The 18078-nt window shown below is 35.8% G+C and overlaps 1 protein-coding gene across 4 annotated transcripts in view; it reads left to right on the forward strand.

Moving 5' to 3' along the window:
* Positions 1–424: 424 nt before the first annotated feature.
* USP15 (ubiquitin specific peptidase 15) overlaps positions 425–18078 on the forward strand; it is a 118210-nt gene continuing 100556 nt past the window's right edge. For all 4 annotated transcript variants that reach the window (XM_046012260.1, XM_046012261.1, XM_046012262.1 and 1 more), the window contains exon 1: positions 425–553. In XM_046012260.1, the coding sequence (XP_045868216.1) occupies positions 465–553 (89 nt within the window). In that variant the 5' untranslated portion in view covers positions 425–464. The remainder of the gene's footprint in view (positions 554–18078) is intronic.

Consider the following 18078-nt stretch of genomic DNA (forward strand, 5'->3'; position numbering starts at 1 on the left):
CTAATGCCTCAGAGCTGTTAAAATTTGCTGCCATATCTTAGCCGTCTCCACGCCCCCCGCCCCACCCTATCCTCAAGCGTGAGTGAATGCGCAAATAAGGGTTCTCAGGCGCCTGTGAGAAAGAGGGAGGGGAAGCAGAAGTCGAGGATGGACGGGGCGGTGGCACCGCTGCTGAGAGAGGACAGAGGGCCCTCACAGAGAAGAGTTAAAACCCGGCTGTCCCGAGCCAGAGGAGGCCAAGGCGAGATGCTGGACGGGCGGGGGCCGATTGGGGGCAGCAAACCGCGGCAGCGTACTCAGTCCGCCCCCGGGACCAACTCTTGTCCCGAGGCGCTCCCCCCAACCCCCCCGTCTCTTTTGGTTTCGACCTGCCGACTGGGAGGGGCCGCGGGACGCCATTCCCACAATGCTCTGGGGCGTGCCGCCGCCGTCGCTGCCGCCTCCGCTACCGCTAGTGGAAGAAGATGGCGGAAGGCGGAGCGGCAGATCTGGACATCCAGCGGTCTGACATCGCGACGCTGCTCAAAACCTCGCTCCGGAAAGGGGACACCTGGTGAGAGAAAGAGATTGAGATGGCCGAGGTTGCGGGAGGATGGTGGAGAACTGGGAGGGAACTGCGGGCTGGTGTCTTTTGCTAGTGACAGGTGCGGGCAGGTCCGGCGGCGGCCGCACTGGGCAGCAGGATTTTGGTTGCTGCCGAAATGTTGGGGTGAAGATTGGACCCGAGATGAGGGCCAGGGTTCGTGGCTTGTCGGGGCGTGCTGAGAGGCTTCAGGGGAGCGGCGACGGGGACTCACACAGTTCTTTCCGTCCTCCTTCCTTCCGTAGTGCCGCTCCCACCTCAGGCCTTCCCGAATGATAGGTTATAGTCGTTCGGCGTGAGTCTCAGTTTTTGACAGGTCGAGGTCCCGCGGCTTATCGAGATCTCACCCTCTTTCCTTCTCTAGTCATTTCCTTTCCCGGCATTGTCAGCATTTAAGTTCCTTGTTATTCTGATTCTTGTATTCTTCCGGGAGGCAGGCTGCAGGATGTTTGCGGTTCTTACTACACAGGTGGCATGTGTCAGGGCGCCACTTAAGAGAAGGAAACCCTAGTTTCCAGTTCCTTGTCAAAAGGAGGGAGAGGAGTACGGAACCTTAGGCTAATGAGAAATACCACGTGGTCTTGTGCTTTAGTGGAGGCTTGATAGAAACCGGCCGCGTTTCTCTTAGAAGCGCAGCCCTTCCCTCCTGTTTGAGGGATAACGTAGGCCTGCAAAAAGTAGATAAGTCTGCTTGAGGCTTAAGTCACTTGCTAATACTCAGACTTATAAAATACCAAAGGATATACTTAAAATACTGAAGGAAGTATGTGTAGATTTTAATACTTGTCGGCCATAGTAAGTGGTATTCAGAATAACTTAAGTATGTGAGTATGTAACATAAAGAGCAAGTGCTCTGTTTATTAGGAAGGGTAGTGTGCTTCTTTACTGTAGTAACAATTATTTTCATGTCCCGTTGTCACCATAACAGTGGTATATAATTTACGGAGTTTTTTTTCCACATACTCCTCTATGACTTAGTGGAAGCAACATAAGATTTAGACGTAGTTAGGTCACCGTTTCACCACTTAACCTGCAATATGACTTCGAGGAGAGTTCATTTAAATCATTGTATCTCAATGTCTTCATCAGTGAAATGGACAATAATTTCATTGTCGGGGTTTTATCTTCATTCAGTGACATATTCCAAAATATTACGTTTATGAGATAACATTAAATTTTACTTTCTTGTCATCTTCGTTTACTTCTGATAAAATGCTGTAGTACTAGGAGATTTTCAAGTAAGCTAGTAGATGGCAGTCTTGGGACTTGAATTTAAGTATTTTGATCTAAGTCTTGGTACCTTTTTCATATTTTGTTAGGCTACATAGATTCTGTGTTTATATGATAAAAATCTCTAAGGGTGTAAGCATGCACTTGTTGCATTACAACAAAAAAAATCTTAATCATCATTAGATGATTTAATAATCATTATTGTTCAGGTAAGTGTGAGATATTTATTCATGTGCAGAAATTGGATATTTCCTAGGACACATGTTTATCTTGGTCTGTGGTTTATTAAAGATAAATCTTTGCTTCCTTTTATTTGTTAAAGAACACTTAAACTTTCTTAATTCACCTAGCCTTTTACCACCTTATAAAAAGATAAATGTGGATTTCCATAAAATAGAAATCTGTAAGTTTAAATATGGCTGTTATTCAGATGGATGTTACTTTTTTTTAATGTTGTATGCTTTTGGTATTCTGGGTAATAATTGGTGTTGACACTATGGGATGATACGAACAGTGTGTGTATTGTGAGCATTAAACTTTAAGTTTGACATTTTTCATATAAAAGTATTTTTGCTTTTTCACAGTTACTGTAAATCGTTTTAAAGATCTATTGTATAGAATACTGGAAGTCCATAAATTTGATTTTCATTTTAAAATGAAAGTCAGCGCTTTCATTTTAAAGGAAAGGAAACTGAAGCCCACATATTTAGATAACAGCAGAATGTGGACTTTTTTTTTTCTTTTAAGATTTATTTATTTGAGGGGCGCCTGGGTGGCTCAGTGGGTTAAAGCCTCTGCCTTCCGCTCAGGTCATGATCCCAGGGTCCTGGGATCGAGCCCCGCAGCTGGCTCTCCATTCAGCGGGTCCCTCCTCTCTTTCTGCCTGCCTCTCTGCCTACTTGAGATCTCTGTCTGTCAAATAAATGAATAAAATCTTTAAAAAAAAAAGATTTATTTATTTGAGAAGGGGTGGAGAGGGGCAGTGGTGGGGTGGGAGAGAATCTTTTTTTTATTTTTTTAAAGCAGGCTCCATCTCAGGACCCTGAGAGACCCTAAGATCACAACCTGAGCTGAAATCAAGAGTCAGATGCTTAACTAACTGTACCATCCAGGTGCCCCAGAATGTGAAAATTTTTGTCCTTGATTGATTACCTCTATTAGTTAAAGGGGAAGAAGGCCGGGATAGGATGGTACTGAGGACTTGCAAAAACCAGTTTGGTTTAAATGTAAGCCAGTTAATTTGCAATTAGGTGAAATCTGTCAAAAAAAGGAAATAGTTCAGAGCAAAAGTTTGATTCAGAGTTTTAGGGAGAATAATTTGATAAATACACATTTCATTATGTATGCATGATTAGAGAACTGGTGAAGATTTAATAATTTAGTTGTTACTTGGGCTCATGTGTTGGGGACTCATTAAAACTTGTTTTTAACTTGTTAAAAAGTTGTTTCTCTTTTTAATGTCTTTTAAAAAGATGATTGGATTAGTCATTTATGGTTATTTGGGCAAATTCAGTCTGCTATTTTGTAGCTGAAATGGGCCATATGCAGATGGAACATTATCTTGGTATGTGTGTATAACCATATTGAAAAAGACTGATGACTATTGAGAAAAAATGGAAGGTTTACTCTAAGTTTATTCTTGAAAACTTCATACTAATTTTTGTTGTTATGGTGCCTTAAATGAATAAAGTGCCTCAAAGTGCTTTAAAATGAATAAACTAATGAAAATGAATCTTAATTTCATTAAGTAGTTTGTAAGCAGTTTTTGGATAGGATTGTTTATATTATCCTGGTAGATAACTAACACTTAGGCAAGGTTTGATTCTGCTTGAAAACTAGAGTTTCTGTTTATTTGTAAATAGTGAATGATTTTTATCTGCAGACTGAGTTTCTAGAGATGAAAATAAGTACACAAGTCTAAGATGAGGAAGAATGAACTTTATTTAGAAGTTATTAATTAAAGTTATTAATATATTTACTAACAAACTTAATACTAGACTTTATGGTGACAAGTCCAAATTGATGCTTAAAAAGGTGAGGTATGAAAGTGACACTGATCTGCATTATTAGAAGGAGTAAAGTAGTCTCATAATGCTGTTTCCTAATCTTTATTTTAGCTCAAAGGAGGTCATTAGAAAACCATGAACAAGACTGTTTGAATTTAGTTACTATAGAAATAATGATAAAGGAACTAGAACTTGTTTAACTTAGATTGAATGAAAGATAACTAAATCTTCAGGTACTTGGTGATTTTTCTTCATGAGACAAAAGGAAAAATTTTTAAAGTACATTACATGTTAAGTATATTAGGGATAGAGGAACCTATATATGGGGGATGGGTAATTAAATAAATGAGTTATAAAGACAAGTTGTGGGTTATGGAATACTCTTTGGATATATAAGTAAACAGATAACTACAGATCATCAAAATCACTGCTTTATTTCCCCATTTTTATTAAATGTTACTCTTCGACCAGTCATTTTCACTAACTTTTATGTGTGATGTTTTAAATTTTTATGTATGTTCAATGGTAATGCATAGCCAACTTTACAAATTAGATTTTGTGTGTCATTTTTGCATAAACCCTAATAACTCTAGTAGATTTAAGGTACTTCAGAGAGTAACTTTAATTTGTATTTAGAGTACTTTCAAATGTATATGATATTTTTGTTTTAATAAATAGGCAAGGAATAGTCCATCAGATCTTTGAGGTTTTCATATTAGAAGACATTGATTCAGTTTTAGGGCTTTCCTTCGATTTCTGCTCTTTTACTTAGAAATCTTTGAGGCTTTATTTTATATGGTCTCTTTTTGTGCAACTTTGATTAATACTAAAAGAGAATAACCTTATAATGACAAATCAGTTCATAAGGTAAAGGGACACTATTAATATAAACTCCACAAACAGTTTAGTATATATTTGTTAAAGGAATTTTTACATTATTATTACTGTAAATATTGATTTTAGTTGTGCCAAAGTGTCAACTATTAAATTAGGGCATATGTCATATCATTTGCAGGAAATGAGACCAAAAAGCAAAATGGGTTTTTTTTTGTGTTGGTAAATCAGTGAAAATAAGGACAGAAATAGTGACATTATTAGAACATATTTTTCACATTTTAGTTGCTTAAAATCTAGAAAGGCAATTTTTCCTAATTTAAGCTTTATACGTTTTTAAATCACTTCTAAGTTGTTAGTGAATCTAAAATTGTGTACCTTATTTGCTAGGAAGATCCAGAGCTTTTTAGTCTGTGATTTCATTTATCTATTGAGTGACATTCAGGCTTTATTATTTTTTTTTCTAAATCATACCATTTTCCCATTAGCACACTTAAGTTATTAAATATTCTTTTTGCAGAATAGTTTTGTGACAAATACTAATTTTGCTCACACATATGTATACTAAGAAAAGCTTAGTTTTCCAGGCCATGATGTGTAGTATTATATTTGAAAACACCATGTGCTAGGTACTGTTTTAAGTACTTATTACGTTAACTTAATTACTTACCACTATAATTCTAGGGCACTAGAATGTGAATGTAATGTAATTCACATTTGACAGAATAGGAATCCTAGGCTCAAGTGTTCACACAGTAATCTGGGATTTGAACACAAGTAGTCTAGGGCTTTAATTCAGGCCCCCAAATCACTTAATTTGAAGATGCATTTTTAAATGTTAGTTTCACTTCAAAAGAAAAAAAAAGGACATTTTTTCTTTTTAAATGGAATCTCTTAGTAGAGTTCTACCATTTTATTTTAAACTTGTGTATTATGCCTGTTTAGTTCAGATACGATAGCATGTATAGAAAATCTTGATGTTTTGCTTCTGGAAAGCTGTTCTAAATGCTTTATAATTAATGCAGCTTTTGAAGTAAGTGCTCTTATTTACCTCGTTTTGCAAGTGTTTGATGAGTTCAGAGCTAGTGTAAGTACTTGATTTATAATGATTTAAAATACCAGATATTATCAGTATCTCCTTAGTATTAGAAATGTTTTGGGGGTACTGGGTGCCTCAACTTTTGATTTCAGCTCAGGTCATATCTCAGGGTTGTGAGATGGAGCTCTGAGTCAGGGTCTACACTTAGCGTGGAGCCTGCTTATCTCTCCCTTCCCTCACTGTTCTCTCTCTCCCTCCGTCAAATACATAAATAAAATCTTTTTAAAAAATGTTTTCATGCTGTCACTATTCAAATATAATGCAAATAATATTTCATTAAATTATATTCCTTCTTAGTTCTTCCTATATAGAGTTACTCAGCAGTTAGTAAATTGTTTTTCTTCCTCAATTCAGTTTGTGCCTTTCATTTTCATTTCCTCAGTTTCCACTGTAATTCATACTCTCTCTTTTATTTTTTCCCTTGAAGTCTTTTCTCCACACTCTTTTTCCATCTATTCTTTAAACAAGAGAGTTCCTTTCAGTTTTATCCAGTTTATATAGAAGTCACTACTAAAGAAACCTAGAATAAGACTGGTAGTAAGTGATCTTAGTTTTGGATACAGATTAAAATGACTTATCTGAAGTAATAATTAAGAATTGCTCCTCCAAAAGGAGAAGTTCAGATTGTAATATGAGGCAGAAAACCTCTGTAGAATTAACCTGTATTTGGTTATACCTACAACACTTTTACTGCTTTCATCAATAGGATTCTGCATGGTTTCCTTATAGCTCTCACCCACAAAAGGAGGGTAATGACTCCCTTTTCTTCTCCATGAGGAGGAGAGCTAGCTGTCTCTTCTCTCCTTTTAACTTTGGAAGACCCAGATATTAGTTTGGTAATTCCTTACTGTTAAGAAAAATCTTGTAGCAGAAGTAGCCATAGAAAGGACTTCCTTTGTGAAAGGAAGTCAAAGGCTCTCACAGACAAATCTAAGAGTGGCTTTGAGGCCAGGCAATTCTAAGTTTTAGAGGGCCAGTTAAATAAAAACCTGGAGCACCAGAGACAAAATTATTTACTTCAGTGAAAAAATCATCAAGTTCCTTGAGTAAAATTTTACTGAAAGAGATTAAGAATGATAGGGTGAAATGATCATGGTAAAAGAGATCTGAGGAGCGCCTGGGTGGCTCAGTGGGTTAAGCCTCTGCCTTTAGCTCAGGTCATGATCTCAGGGTTCTAGGATTGAGCCCCACATCGGGCTCTCAGCTTAGTGAGGAGTCTGGTCCCCCCCTCCCCCTGCCTGCCTCTCTGCCTACTTGTGATCTCTGTCTGTCAAATAAAATAAATAAACCTTAAAAAAAAAAAAAGACCTGATAATTTGGGTTGCTTTATATTGTTTAACAATATATTTTAACAGCTTGACAGAGTTTAACGGTTTAATCAAGGGGTTTACCTTGGATATAGATAGAAAATTTATATTCACAAATTTGAATGGATTTCAAGCTGTAGAAACTTAATTCTCTGGAGAGGTAAAGTTAAGTAGTTACATGTACCAAATAGTTACAGTGATGGTTACAAAAATTATTACATGTTAAGAGCTTTATACATATATGAAGTGATAGTATTCTCATTTTGCAGATACAAAAACCAAGGTATAGAGTTACATGTACATAATCAAAAGTGATAGAGCAGAGATTATAACCTAGACAATCACCTTGAAAGCCTGCATTTTAAACTGTGTTGCTTGCCTGTGAGTGATAGAGACATACCCATATTATGGAAACAACTTTTTGAGTTTGAGTTTTACTTTGAAGTTTTAAAATCAGGCAATGATAGCTTCGGCATTTTTTTTTTTAAGATTTTATTTATTTATTTGACACAGAGAGAGAGAGAGATCACAAGTAGGCAGCGAGGCAGGTGGAGAGAGAGGGGGAAGCAGGCTCCCCGATGAGCAGAGAGTCCTATGTAGAGCTCTATCCCAGGACCCTGAGATCATGACCTGAGCTGAAGGCAGAGGCTTAACCCACTGAGCCACCTAGGCACCCAGCTTTGGCAAATTAAAAATAAGATTTTGGGGTGCTCTGTCCTTGGTTTAGCATTCTAGTCTTAGCAGTTTTATTTCTATTAATATAACTCTGCTTTAATACTGATGGTGGTTCCCATTTCTTGGAAATTATTTACTCGTTTCTGCCTCATAGGCCATTACACGTTATTCACATTATTTCAAATACATTTTACTAATTCCTGACCTTCACTTACTTCAGAACCAAGCTCAACACCAATCCCTAGGGGTACCTGGGTGGCTCAGTTAGTTAAGTGTCTGCTTTTGGCTCAGGTCATGATCCCAAGGTCCTGGAGCCCTGTGTTGAGCTCCCTGCTCAGCAGGGGGTCCGCTTCTCCCTCTCCCACTGCCCCTGATCTCTCTTTCTCTCTCTCATTCTTGTGTGTGCATTCTCTCTGTAATAAATAAATAAAATCTTTTTAAAAATCTCTGTAAAATCATCCCTAATAATCTCATGCAGATATATATCCTTCCACTCTTAAAAAAAGTAACAGCTTTATTGTGATACAATTGACATTGTATAATTTTTCCAGTTAAAATGTGTAATTTTACTGGGTTTCAGTATACTCACAGAATTGTGCAACCATTACTTTAATCAGTATTGGAATATTTTTTATCACCCGCCCCCAAATCCTCCATACCTATTAGCAGTCCTCTGCTTCCCCCAGTTTCTCCTTGGATCCCCCTGCTCTAGGTAGCTACTAATCTACTTTTTATTCTATAGATTTGGCAGTTTTGGATATTTCATATAAGTGGAATCATATATGTAACTTTTGTGTCTGGCTTCTTTCGTGAAGTATTAGTACTTCATTTCTTTTTATTACTGAATAATATTCCATTGTATAGATAATATACCACATTGAATTCATCCCTTCATCAGTTGATGGACGTTTAGGTTTTTCACATTTTTGGCTCTTAAGAATAATCTTGCTGTGAATAATTTATGTGCAAGTTTTTGTGTAGACATAACTTTTTGTTATGTGTACATACTTTTGTTTGTATATACAAAACTGATTTATCTTGAGTATATACCTAGGAGTGGAATTCCTTGGTGTCTTTTCCAAGGTGGGCGCAGCATTTTACATTGCCATCAACAGTATGAGGGTTCCAATTTTCTACATCCTTGACGGCACTTGTTAATGTCTTTTGATTATAGCCATCTTAGCAGATACAAAGTGGTATCTCATTATAGTTTTGACTTGCATTTTCTTAATGGCTAATGATGTTGCACATCTTTTCATATGTGTGTATTAGCCATTTGTATAGATCCTTTGCTTATTTTTAAATTAAATTAGTTGTATTATTGAGTTTTAAGAGTTTATATATTCTAGATACAAATCACTTTTCGTAGAGATGATTTGCAAAATTTTCTCCCATTCTATGGGTTTTCTTTTCACTTTCACAATCCTACTTGGCCTCCTTCCTGAGTTCCTTTTTTGTCTTAGTTTAGAAGTAAAAAGAGGTCATAAAAATTAGTTCTTGCTAACTGATGAATTTAATGTGCAAAGCAGAAAATAGGTTGGAAATACTTGAAATTTAAAATGAAGATATAAAGAGATTAACCAGGCCATTGTTTTATTTGAAAGAACTCCATAGCTTTCAGTTATGTATAGCTTTCAGTATAGCTTTCAGATTTCAGTTAAATTTTGCTGAAATAATGAAATCCTGAGTTATAGTTTGGTACTTTTTAAAAAGCCTGTGAATTATCTGGCTTATAATGATTTAAAATGCTAGAAATTATCGATATCTCCTTTAGTATTGAAAATGGTTTTATGCTCTTGCTGTGTAAATCTAACTTAAATAGTATATCATTAAGAGAATTAATCTTAGAGTGAATTAACATCGAGAGTTGTTTATTCTGCTAATCCTGTGTAAGATAGTTATACATGTCTTTCTGAAATTGTGTGCTACATTGGATTAGGCTGAAATATTTGTGTATTTTCTTAGTTGTAGAAGAATGTTTTATATCTACTTTGAAGAGAAAAAGGTAGGGTTTTAAGAAATAAATGATGTTACATATATGTCAGTGTTAGGAAATTAAGCAGGAATCACTTATCAAAAGTTGTTTGTATAAATGTGCTAATCAAAAAAAGGAAAGAACTATGCATTCATTAACTCTGTGATTTTTTTTTTAAAGATTTTATTTATTTATTTGACAGACAGAGATTACAAGTAGGCAGAGAGACAGGCAGAGAGAGAGGAAAGGAAGCAGGCTCCTGACCAAGCAGAGAGCCCGATGCAGAGTTCGATCCCAGTACCCTGGGACCATGACCTGAGCCGAAGGCAGAGGCTTTAACCCACTGAGCCACCCAGGCACCCCAGCTCTATGATTTCTTAAATGCAGCTGTTGATATTTCCCCTTTTCCCATACTTTTAAACCTCTTTATGTCTAGGGCTGTTTTCTCAATCTTTCATTAGCCTGTATTTATCTTTCCTTAAGTTTGCTTGTGGTGTGTATAAAAACAGTATAAACTTTTAGGGGCACCTGGGTGGCTCAGTGGATTAAGCCGCTGCCTTCGGCTCAGGTCATGATCTCAGGGTCCTGGGATCAAGCCCCGCATCGGGCTCTCTGCTCCGCAGGGAGCCTGCTTCCTCCTCTCTCTCTCTGCCTGCCTCTCTGCCTTCTTGTGATCTCTCTCTCTGTCAATTAAATAAATAAAATCTTTAAAAAAAAATAGTATAAACTTTTAGAACTCTATCTTTACCCCACCCCCACAAAAAAAAAAAAAAGAAAGAAAGAAAAGGGAAAAAAATCTGGCTTTTTTAGTTGTTATAGTAACTTTTCAGCTTTTGAGGACTGTCTTTTTTTTTTTTTTTTTTTTTTTTTTTTTTTTTTTTTTTTATGTATTTGACAGAGAGAAATCACAAGAGAGGCAGGCAGAGAGAGAGGAAGGGAAGCAGGCTCTCCGCTGAGCAGAGAGCCCGATGTGGGACTCGATCCCAGGACCCTGAGATTATGACCTGAGCTGAAGGCAGCGGCTTAACCCACTGAGCCACCCAGGCGCCCTTTTGAGGACTGTCTTAAAATTAACTTAAATTTGTGTGGGATCCTGAAATTGACCCATCTTCTCTGGAGCCATTGAAAACTATTCTGGCCCAACCACAGTACAAATTGTCTTTCTTGATGCCTTCAGAATATTTAGCACCATATAATTTAGACCTTTCTGAAGTACTCATAGCTTTATGTGATTTTTTGATTTATTAAACATTTGATCTTCCCAGTAATCCTGTGAGGTATTTCCAGTGGTCTTCATGAAATGTGAATCAGATCATATCTCTTCCGTGCTAAAAATCGTACAGTAGCTTTCCATTACACTTAGGATAAAAATCCTTAGCATTACCTTAAAGGCATTGGTTAGTCTCAGTCCAGTCTACCTCTCTAGCCTTATGTAGTATTTCTTCCCCTTGTCATGAACTCTGACATCATTCAGTCAGTTCTTCCAACATACCAAACTCCCAAAGTTCTGGTCCTAGCACATTCTAGTTTTGAAGTTACTGTAAATGGAGAAGGCTGTCTGGAGATATGCTGGAGGATTGTAGGTCATCTCTGAAGGATTTGAGAGTTTGATGACCTTAGACTTTTATCTCTGTAAGATTTTCTTTACTAATTTTTGAACCCATATTAACATTATGATAAAAATTTTTCCTATTGGTGTACTACTATGTGAGAATCATGATTAATGCAATTGTGAGGTGCTCATAAAATTCCTTGTAACCCACGAAACAGAGGGAAATGGAAGTCATTAAGCTACAGCCAGAGGCCTCAATCATAAATAATCTTGATCAAATTTTGGTACATGTACATCATGGCTTTTTATATGGAAACACAGTCACTTGTCTCAGTATTACTCAGAAATATTTCACCTTTGGACTCATCTATAAGGCATAGACTCCTTCTTGCAAGAAACTTAAATTGGGGGACGCCTGGGTGGCTCAGTTGGTTACGTGGCTGCCTTCGGCTCAGGTCATGATCCCAGCATCCTGGGATCCAGTCCCACATCAGGCTCCTTGCTCGGCAGGGAGCCTGCTTCTCCCTCTGCCTCTGCCTGCCACTCTGCCTGTGCTCCCTCTCTCTCTCTCTCTGACAAATAAATAAATAAAATCTTAAAAAAAAAAAAAAAGAAACTTAAATTGGTACATTTGTCACAAAGCAATTAATTTCTCTTCCATACTTTTGGATCTCTGGATATTTGCAGATTAGTATTTAGATGAATTTTAGATAGTTGCAAATTTATAATGTAACACTTCATACTAAAAGTTAAGTCAGCTTAAAATAAGTATGTATGTCAATTGTAGGGTTTTTTATTGTTTTGCTTGTATTATTTTCCAAGATATCAAGGGTTATAATCTGTACTTTGTTTCTTATGTGCTTTTTTTTTTTCTTTTGAGATATCACCCAGTCATTTCTATTTTTCTGGTTTACTTACTGGTTGCTCTAGTTACCTAAAAGAAATAATTTCTTCAGAATGAATACATTATTATATGTCAGAAACATAATTTGATAAATTTAGAAATAATCAAATAAATCATGTTTTTCCAAAGAAAATTCTCCAAAGCTCATGTCAGTTTTTTAATTAAAATTTAATGCTAATTCATGTTTGGAAGAGATAATATAAGACAGAAAAAATAAATATAAGAGATAACATAAACCTACAAATTTCTTCCAAAAATACATAGTAAAACAAACTGTGCATTTTGTACATTTTGCTATACATATTTTTATCACAATTAAAAAGAAAAATCTAAGGGGACGCCCGAGTGGCTCAGTTGGTTAAGTGTGGGACTCTTGGTTTCGGTTCAGGTCATGATGTCAGGGCCCTGGGATTGAGCCCTACATTGACCTCTACACTCAGTACAGAGTCTGCTTGTCCCTTTTGCTACCCCTTGGTTCCTCCCCTGCCAAAATAAATAAAATCTTTAAAAAAAAAACAAACCCAAGTTGTATTTATAACTACTTATTTTTATGCTTGAAACTCTTTTCATTTGTTGACTGTCACTTAACTTTATTAGTTTTGACCTCAATATTCAGTCTATGCATTTGACTCCGCTTCATTTTTGCCCATGCATATGTGTATATATAAATTATTCTATATTAAGTAGAAAATGTTAATCATATTTAATGTAATACTTCAGGAAGAGAGAAGAGTATAAAGAAAAATGTAACAAAACACTTATGCACACATATCTTAGTTTAAGAAAATAAAACATCACAAAAACAGTTGAATGTCCCTGTGTATGTTTCCTAGTCCCATCACCTTCCCTCACTTGTCAGAGGGAGCCACCATCCTGAAACATTTTTATTATTACCTTAAATTATTTATATATTATTTTACTTAGTTTTATAATTAAATTATCAAATATTTATGTATACATTTTAATATATATGCATGGATTGTAAATAATATATACTATTGGTGGCATGTTTTTAATTTTTCTTCAAACTGTACATCTATTGTTTATACATTTGTGTTATATTACATTTGTCCTTTTGCAATTTGGGGGGGATTTCAGTATTGTAGTTTTGAGATTTATCCTTGATACATGTAGTTGTATTTTTCATTAGAATTTTTGTGTAATATTTTTGGGTATGAATAATGGATATTAGGTTTTTTCTATCTTTTTATTGTAAATTATGCTGCACTATATATTCTTTTTTTTTTTTTTTTTTAAGATTTTGTTTATTTGACAGAGATCACAAGTAGGCAGAGAGGCAGGCAGAGAGAGAGGGGGAAGCAGGCTCCCTGCTGAGAAGAGAGCCCAATGCGGGGCTCAATCCCAGGACCTTGAGATCACGACCCAAGCCAAAGGCAGAGGCTTTAACCCACTGAGCCACCCAGGTGCCCTGCACTATATATTCTTATAGTTGTAATTTTGTACAAGAGTTTCTGTAGGGTAAAACTTAGCAATGGCAATACATGATGTATAGTATGTACATCTTTTTTTTTTTTTTAAGGTGTGGTAAGTTGGTTCTTTTATTTATTTATTTTTAGTTTTTATTTATTTGACACAGAGAGAGAGAGTGCACAAGCAGAGGGAGTGGCAGGCAGAGGGAGAGGGAGAAACTGACTCCCTCCTCAGCAGGGAGCCCACTATGGGGCTCAGTCCCAGGACCCTGGGATCATGACCTGTGCTGAAGGCATGCGCTTAACTGACTGAGCTATCCAGGTGACCCACATCTTTATTCTTAATAGATTATGTGGCCAAACTACCAGCCCAAGTGAAGGTTCTAGTTTATTCCCCTTTTGGCAGTATACAAGTTCCTATTACTACACATCTTTTCTATAGATTGATATTGTTGACACGTGCACATGATGTGTTCACCAGCTTCATGAGATTATCATGTTGTTAATGGTATGGTGTTAATTTGTATCTTTCCCATTGCTAATGGGATTAAGCATTTTCTCATACATATGGAGGCCATTCTGATTTTCATTTCTGTGAATTGCTTTTTTTCCCTCTTAAAAAAAATTTCTTTTAATTTATTAACTAAAGGAGTTCTTCATCTGGAACTTATTAACTAAAATTAACTGGAATTTATTAACTAAAGGAGTTCTTCATCTGGAGTAGGTGTATCTTCTCCAGTCTGTATCTTCTCTTTACTCGGTGGTGTCTTTGTTGAAAGGTAGCCTTTCATTTTAACCTTGACAAGTTTATCTTTAAAGTTTTTGCTTTTTGTCTCAACTCTTCTATATTCTAAGGTAATGAGGATTTTCTCATATCTTTTTTTAAAAAATTGTACTTCTACTTTCACATTTACATTTTTAATCCAACTATAACTTAGTTTTTGTACAGTTAGTTCTGCTGTAACATAGCACATGTTCCTAAAAATCACCGTGTTATATGCAAAATCATGCAATTAAAAAAACACAGGGCATATGGGAAAATTGGGGTTGGGACATAGCACTCAAAAAATTTTGTCAGTGACACATTAAAAACATAATAAAAATGGTAGCACAGTTTTTAAAAAGTATGTAACTACCACAATAAATTTGACATTTTTATTTTGAAAAGGATGGAGTTAACTTGTAGAAGTAGGATTTAAAGGGTTGCAGCTTGAGTTATTGCAAAGTGGTGGAAGAAAAGTTTTCTTAAATCTGCCAAGAAGTTGTAACAGCAGATGTAACACACTTGAAGATGATTAAAGTGTGTGTGGAGGGGTGCCTGAGTGACTGAGTCAGTTAAGTGTGACTCTTAATTTGGGCTCTGGTCATGATCTCAGGGTTGTGAGATTGAGCCCCACACTGGGCTCTGTGCTGGGTGTATAGCCCGCTTAAGATTCTCTCCCTTTCCCTCTGCATCCCCATCTTAAAAAAAAAAATGTTTGAATGTGTATGTTTTGTGTATTCCTATGTGGTTCAGTACAGCTGATAGTTTTCTCCATTCACCTTATGTTTGTTTCAGTTGGGACTACAGTAAAGCAAGCTAGACACTTAGGGAGCAGAATTTCAGGAGGCCTTTCCTATTAAGGTTCCTAGGCATCTCACTTGCCTTACCCTTAGTCCTGGCCCTGCTTGTGGATTAAAGTAGTGCTTGAGCATATATTGAAATTTATGCTATTGTTCCTTAATGTATCAATCATGTTTAACATATTCAAGTTTTTAAAACAAGCATTAGAGTAGAACTGACTACATATGTGAGGTAAAGCTCTAATTTTTCCCATATACTTAGCTACATCATTCCCCACTAATATGGTGATGCTTTTGGTATATATCATGGTTCTCCATATACATGAATCCAATTCCTGTTTCTCTGTGCTGTTTTCATTGGCCTTTTTGTTTCTCTATGCGAGTATTACAGTGTTTAATCACAGGTCTGACACTTTGTAATCTTGGTCAAGGTGTTCCTTTGTGCCTTTGAAATTATAGTAGTACCTGCATTATTGGGTAGTTAAGGGAATAAATGAACCAATATATTAAAGTGCTTAGAAATATGCCCCTGGCCCAAGTGTAAAGCTCAAATGTTAGTAATTTTGTAATTAAAAGTAATTTCTTTAACTTAATAGTCTTGGTATCTACTAGGCTAATAATTGTCATCTTATTTCTCCTTTTCCAAACTATTTGAAAGGAAGTGGGAAAGGCTATGGGAGGATACCCTGAGAAAGTGACTTGTAGGCTATCTGAAAGATGATAGGAATTAAATAGATGTTGGGAGCAATAGGAGTAGCGTCTAGGCAGATGGAACCATATGGCAAAAAATGGAGTGTCTAGTAACGGGAAGGTTGTTGTAGTTATATCTCAGCAAAGAAAAATGGTACCAGTTGAGACTAGACAGGCAGGAGTAGATAGATCATGCAAAACCAAGTAGGCAATGTTAAGTATTTTAGACTTCATCTTAGGATCATTGTTTTAACTTTATAAAGATTGTTTCATGCCTTTTATTCTTTCTCAGAAGTCTAAGATTAAAGTCATGAAATATCAGTCTATACAAATAGTTATAACTATTTAAAAACAAAACAAAACAAAAAACCTTGGAAGCTAAAATTGGTCCTATCTGGATCCTAATAGCATACCAAGGATTAAGAGTACTGGTGAGAATCTGTAAGTTAGGTCTTTGTTCACTTACTTGTAATCATTAACTATTGATTCTGTTGTAGGCTTTTATCAGTTCAAATTGAGGATTCTTATGTTTTGGCAGATTCACAGATTAGAGGTAGAGTTTTTATAATAAATCTATATAAATGTCTTAAAATAAATTGTGTTTTATTTAGCTCACTTCATTTAATGTTGTCTTTCTTAAGTACATCTAAGAAGTCTACAATTATTTCTGTTATAGATGTTTCTTTTTTTTACTATATTTTCCCTCATATTTCATTACCACAAAATTTTGCAAATAAGATACGGTGGCCTGTAATAGATGTGATGGCCTTTTCAGTTGAAAGTAATGTCGAAAGCAGATAAATATCCATCAAGTGTGAGAGTCTCCTCTCAATAGTATCATTGTACAGAAACTATCAGTCACTTCAAGATCTAGGAAAGAGACGTGAACTAGAAATATTATAGCAGCAGATGAATACTACCCAGTGCAAACGTCTACCATACAGTAAAGGATTTATTAAATACTTTGGGAGATAAAACCCCATCTTTTAGAAATATATTTTATAAATAGAATTTTGATAGTATTTCCCAAATAGTTTTAATGTCAGTTTTATAAATCACATTGTTATGTATCCTATTACCGTTAATTGATAAATTCAGCACAATTCCAATCAAAATCTTAATTGTACTTTTTGTGGAACTTGATAAACTGACTCTAAAATTCATGTGGAAGATGGCCAAGAATAGTTAAGGCAATTTGCAAGAACACCAAGTTGGGGGAACTTGTCCCCCCCCCAAAAAAAATCAAGATTAAAGTAATAAAGAGATGATGAAATTGGCGCAATGATAAAACCAAAATAGATGGAACAGAGGAAAGGCCACATAGTATGACATTAATTTGCGAATAAAGCAAGTGAAATATCTGAATATTTTGTTTAAATCACAGGAGGGAGTCTAAAAAATGTTTAGTGAGTGATAAATAAGTATAATTTTGTTTAATAGGTAAAGCTACTGCTGGTTTAATCTCTTTATATTTAAAAATAAGATTTTCTTAAGATAGTCTCTGAGCTTTTTTTCTTCTTTAGTCTCCAATTCTACAATTTGGGGGCCTTGAGTTACATAATCCTGACAGTAGGTTTGGAATACTAATGTGTAGATAATGCTGCAGTACCCACTTTAAGGGAATTAAACTGCTGATGAATATTCTCTAGGTATTGTGGGATTTTGTTAGATTGGTGCCTTTGCCTCAGACATTTTCAGATATAAACAACTGCGTAAACTGTAAAACTGTAGGATTTCATACCTATACTTAGTGCTGTGTGTAGTAAGCACAGATACATTAAAATGATCTCCAAAAAATAACTTGGTTACCTCTGTTAATGCACATGTGGGCTTTAAACATCTTGTTAACTTTTACTTTTGATTTTGTTTGTGATTGAATCTGATTAAGTGGGGAAAATGTTTCTGCAAAAGAATTTAAAATAATTATGAGTCCATGGCAAAGCAGTATTTCATAATGGGTATAATATATCAGAATAAATTTGTAAAGTTTTCTAGGTTTATGAGCTTTCTTTCCTAGAGCACTACTATTTTACTTCTTCTGTCACTGGTCATCTGATGAGAAGCCAGTTAGTCGGTACTTGAAAATAAGATGAATATAATTTCAGTAATGCCTACAGTGCTTGGTGTACCACACTTTTGAAACCAAACAAACAAACAAAAAACCTATCCTGCTTGCCCCAGCAAATTTTATGAGAAATAAATGGAAGTAGTATTGTTATTAACTTTTGTT

This window comes from Meles meles, chromosome 7 (assembly GCF_922984935.1).
Source record: "Meles meles chromosome 7, mMelMel3.1 paternal haplotype, whole genome shotgun sequence".
Lineage (NCBI taxonomy): Eukaryota > Metazoa > Chordata > Mammalia > Carnivora > Mustelidae > Meles > Meles meles.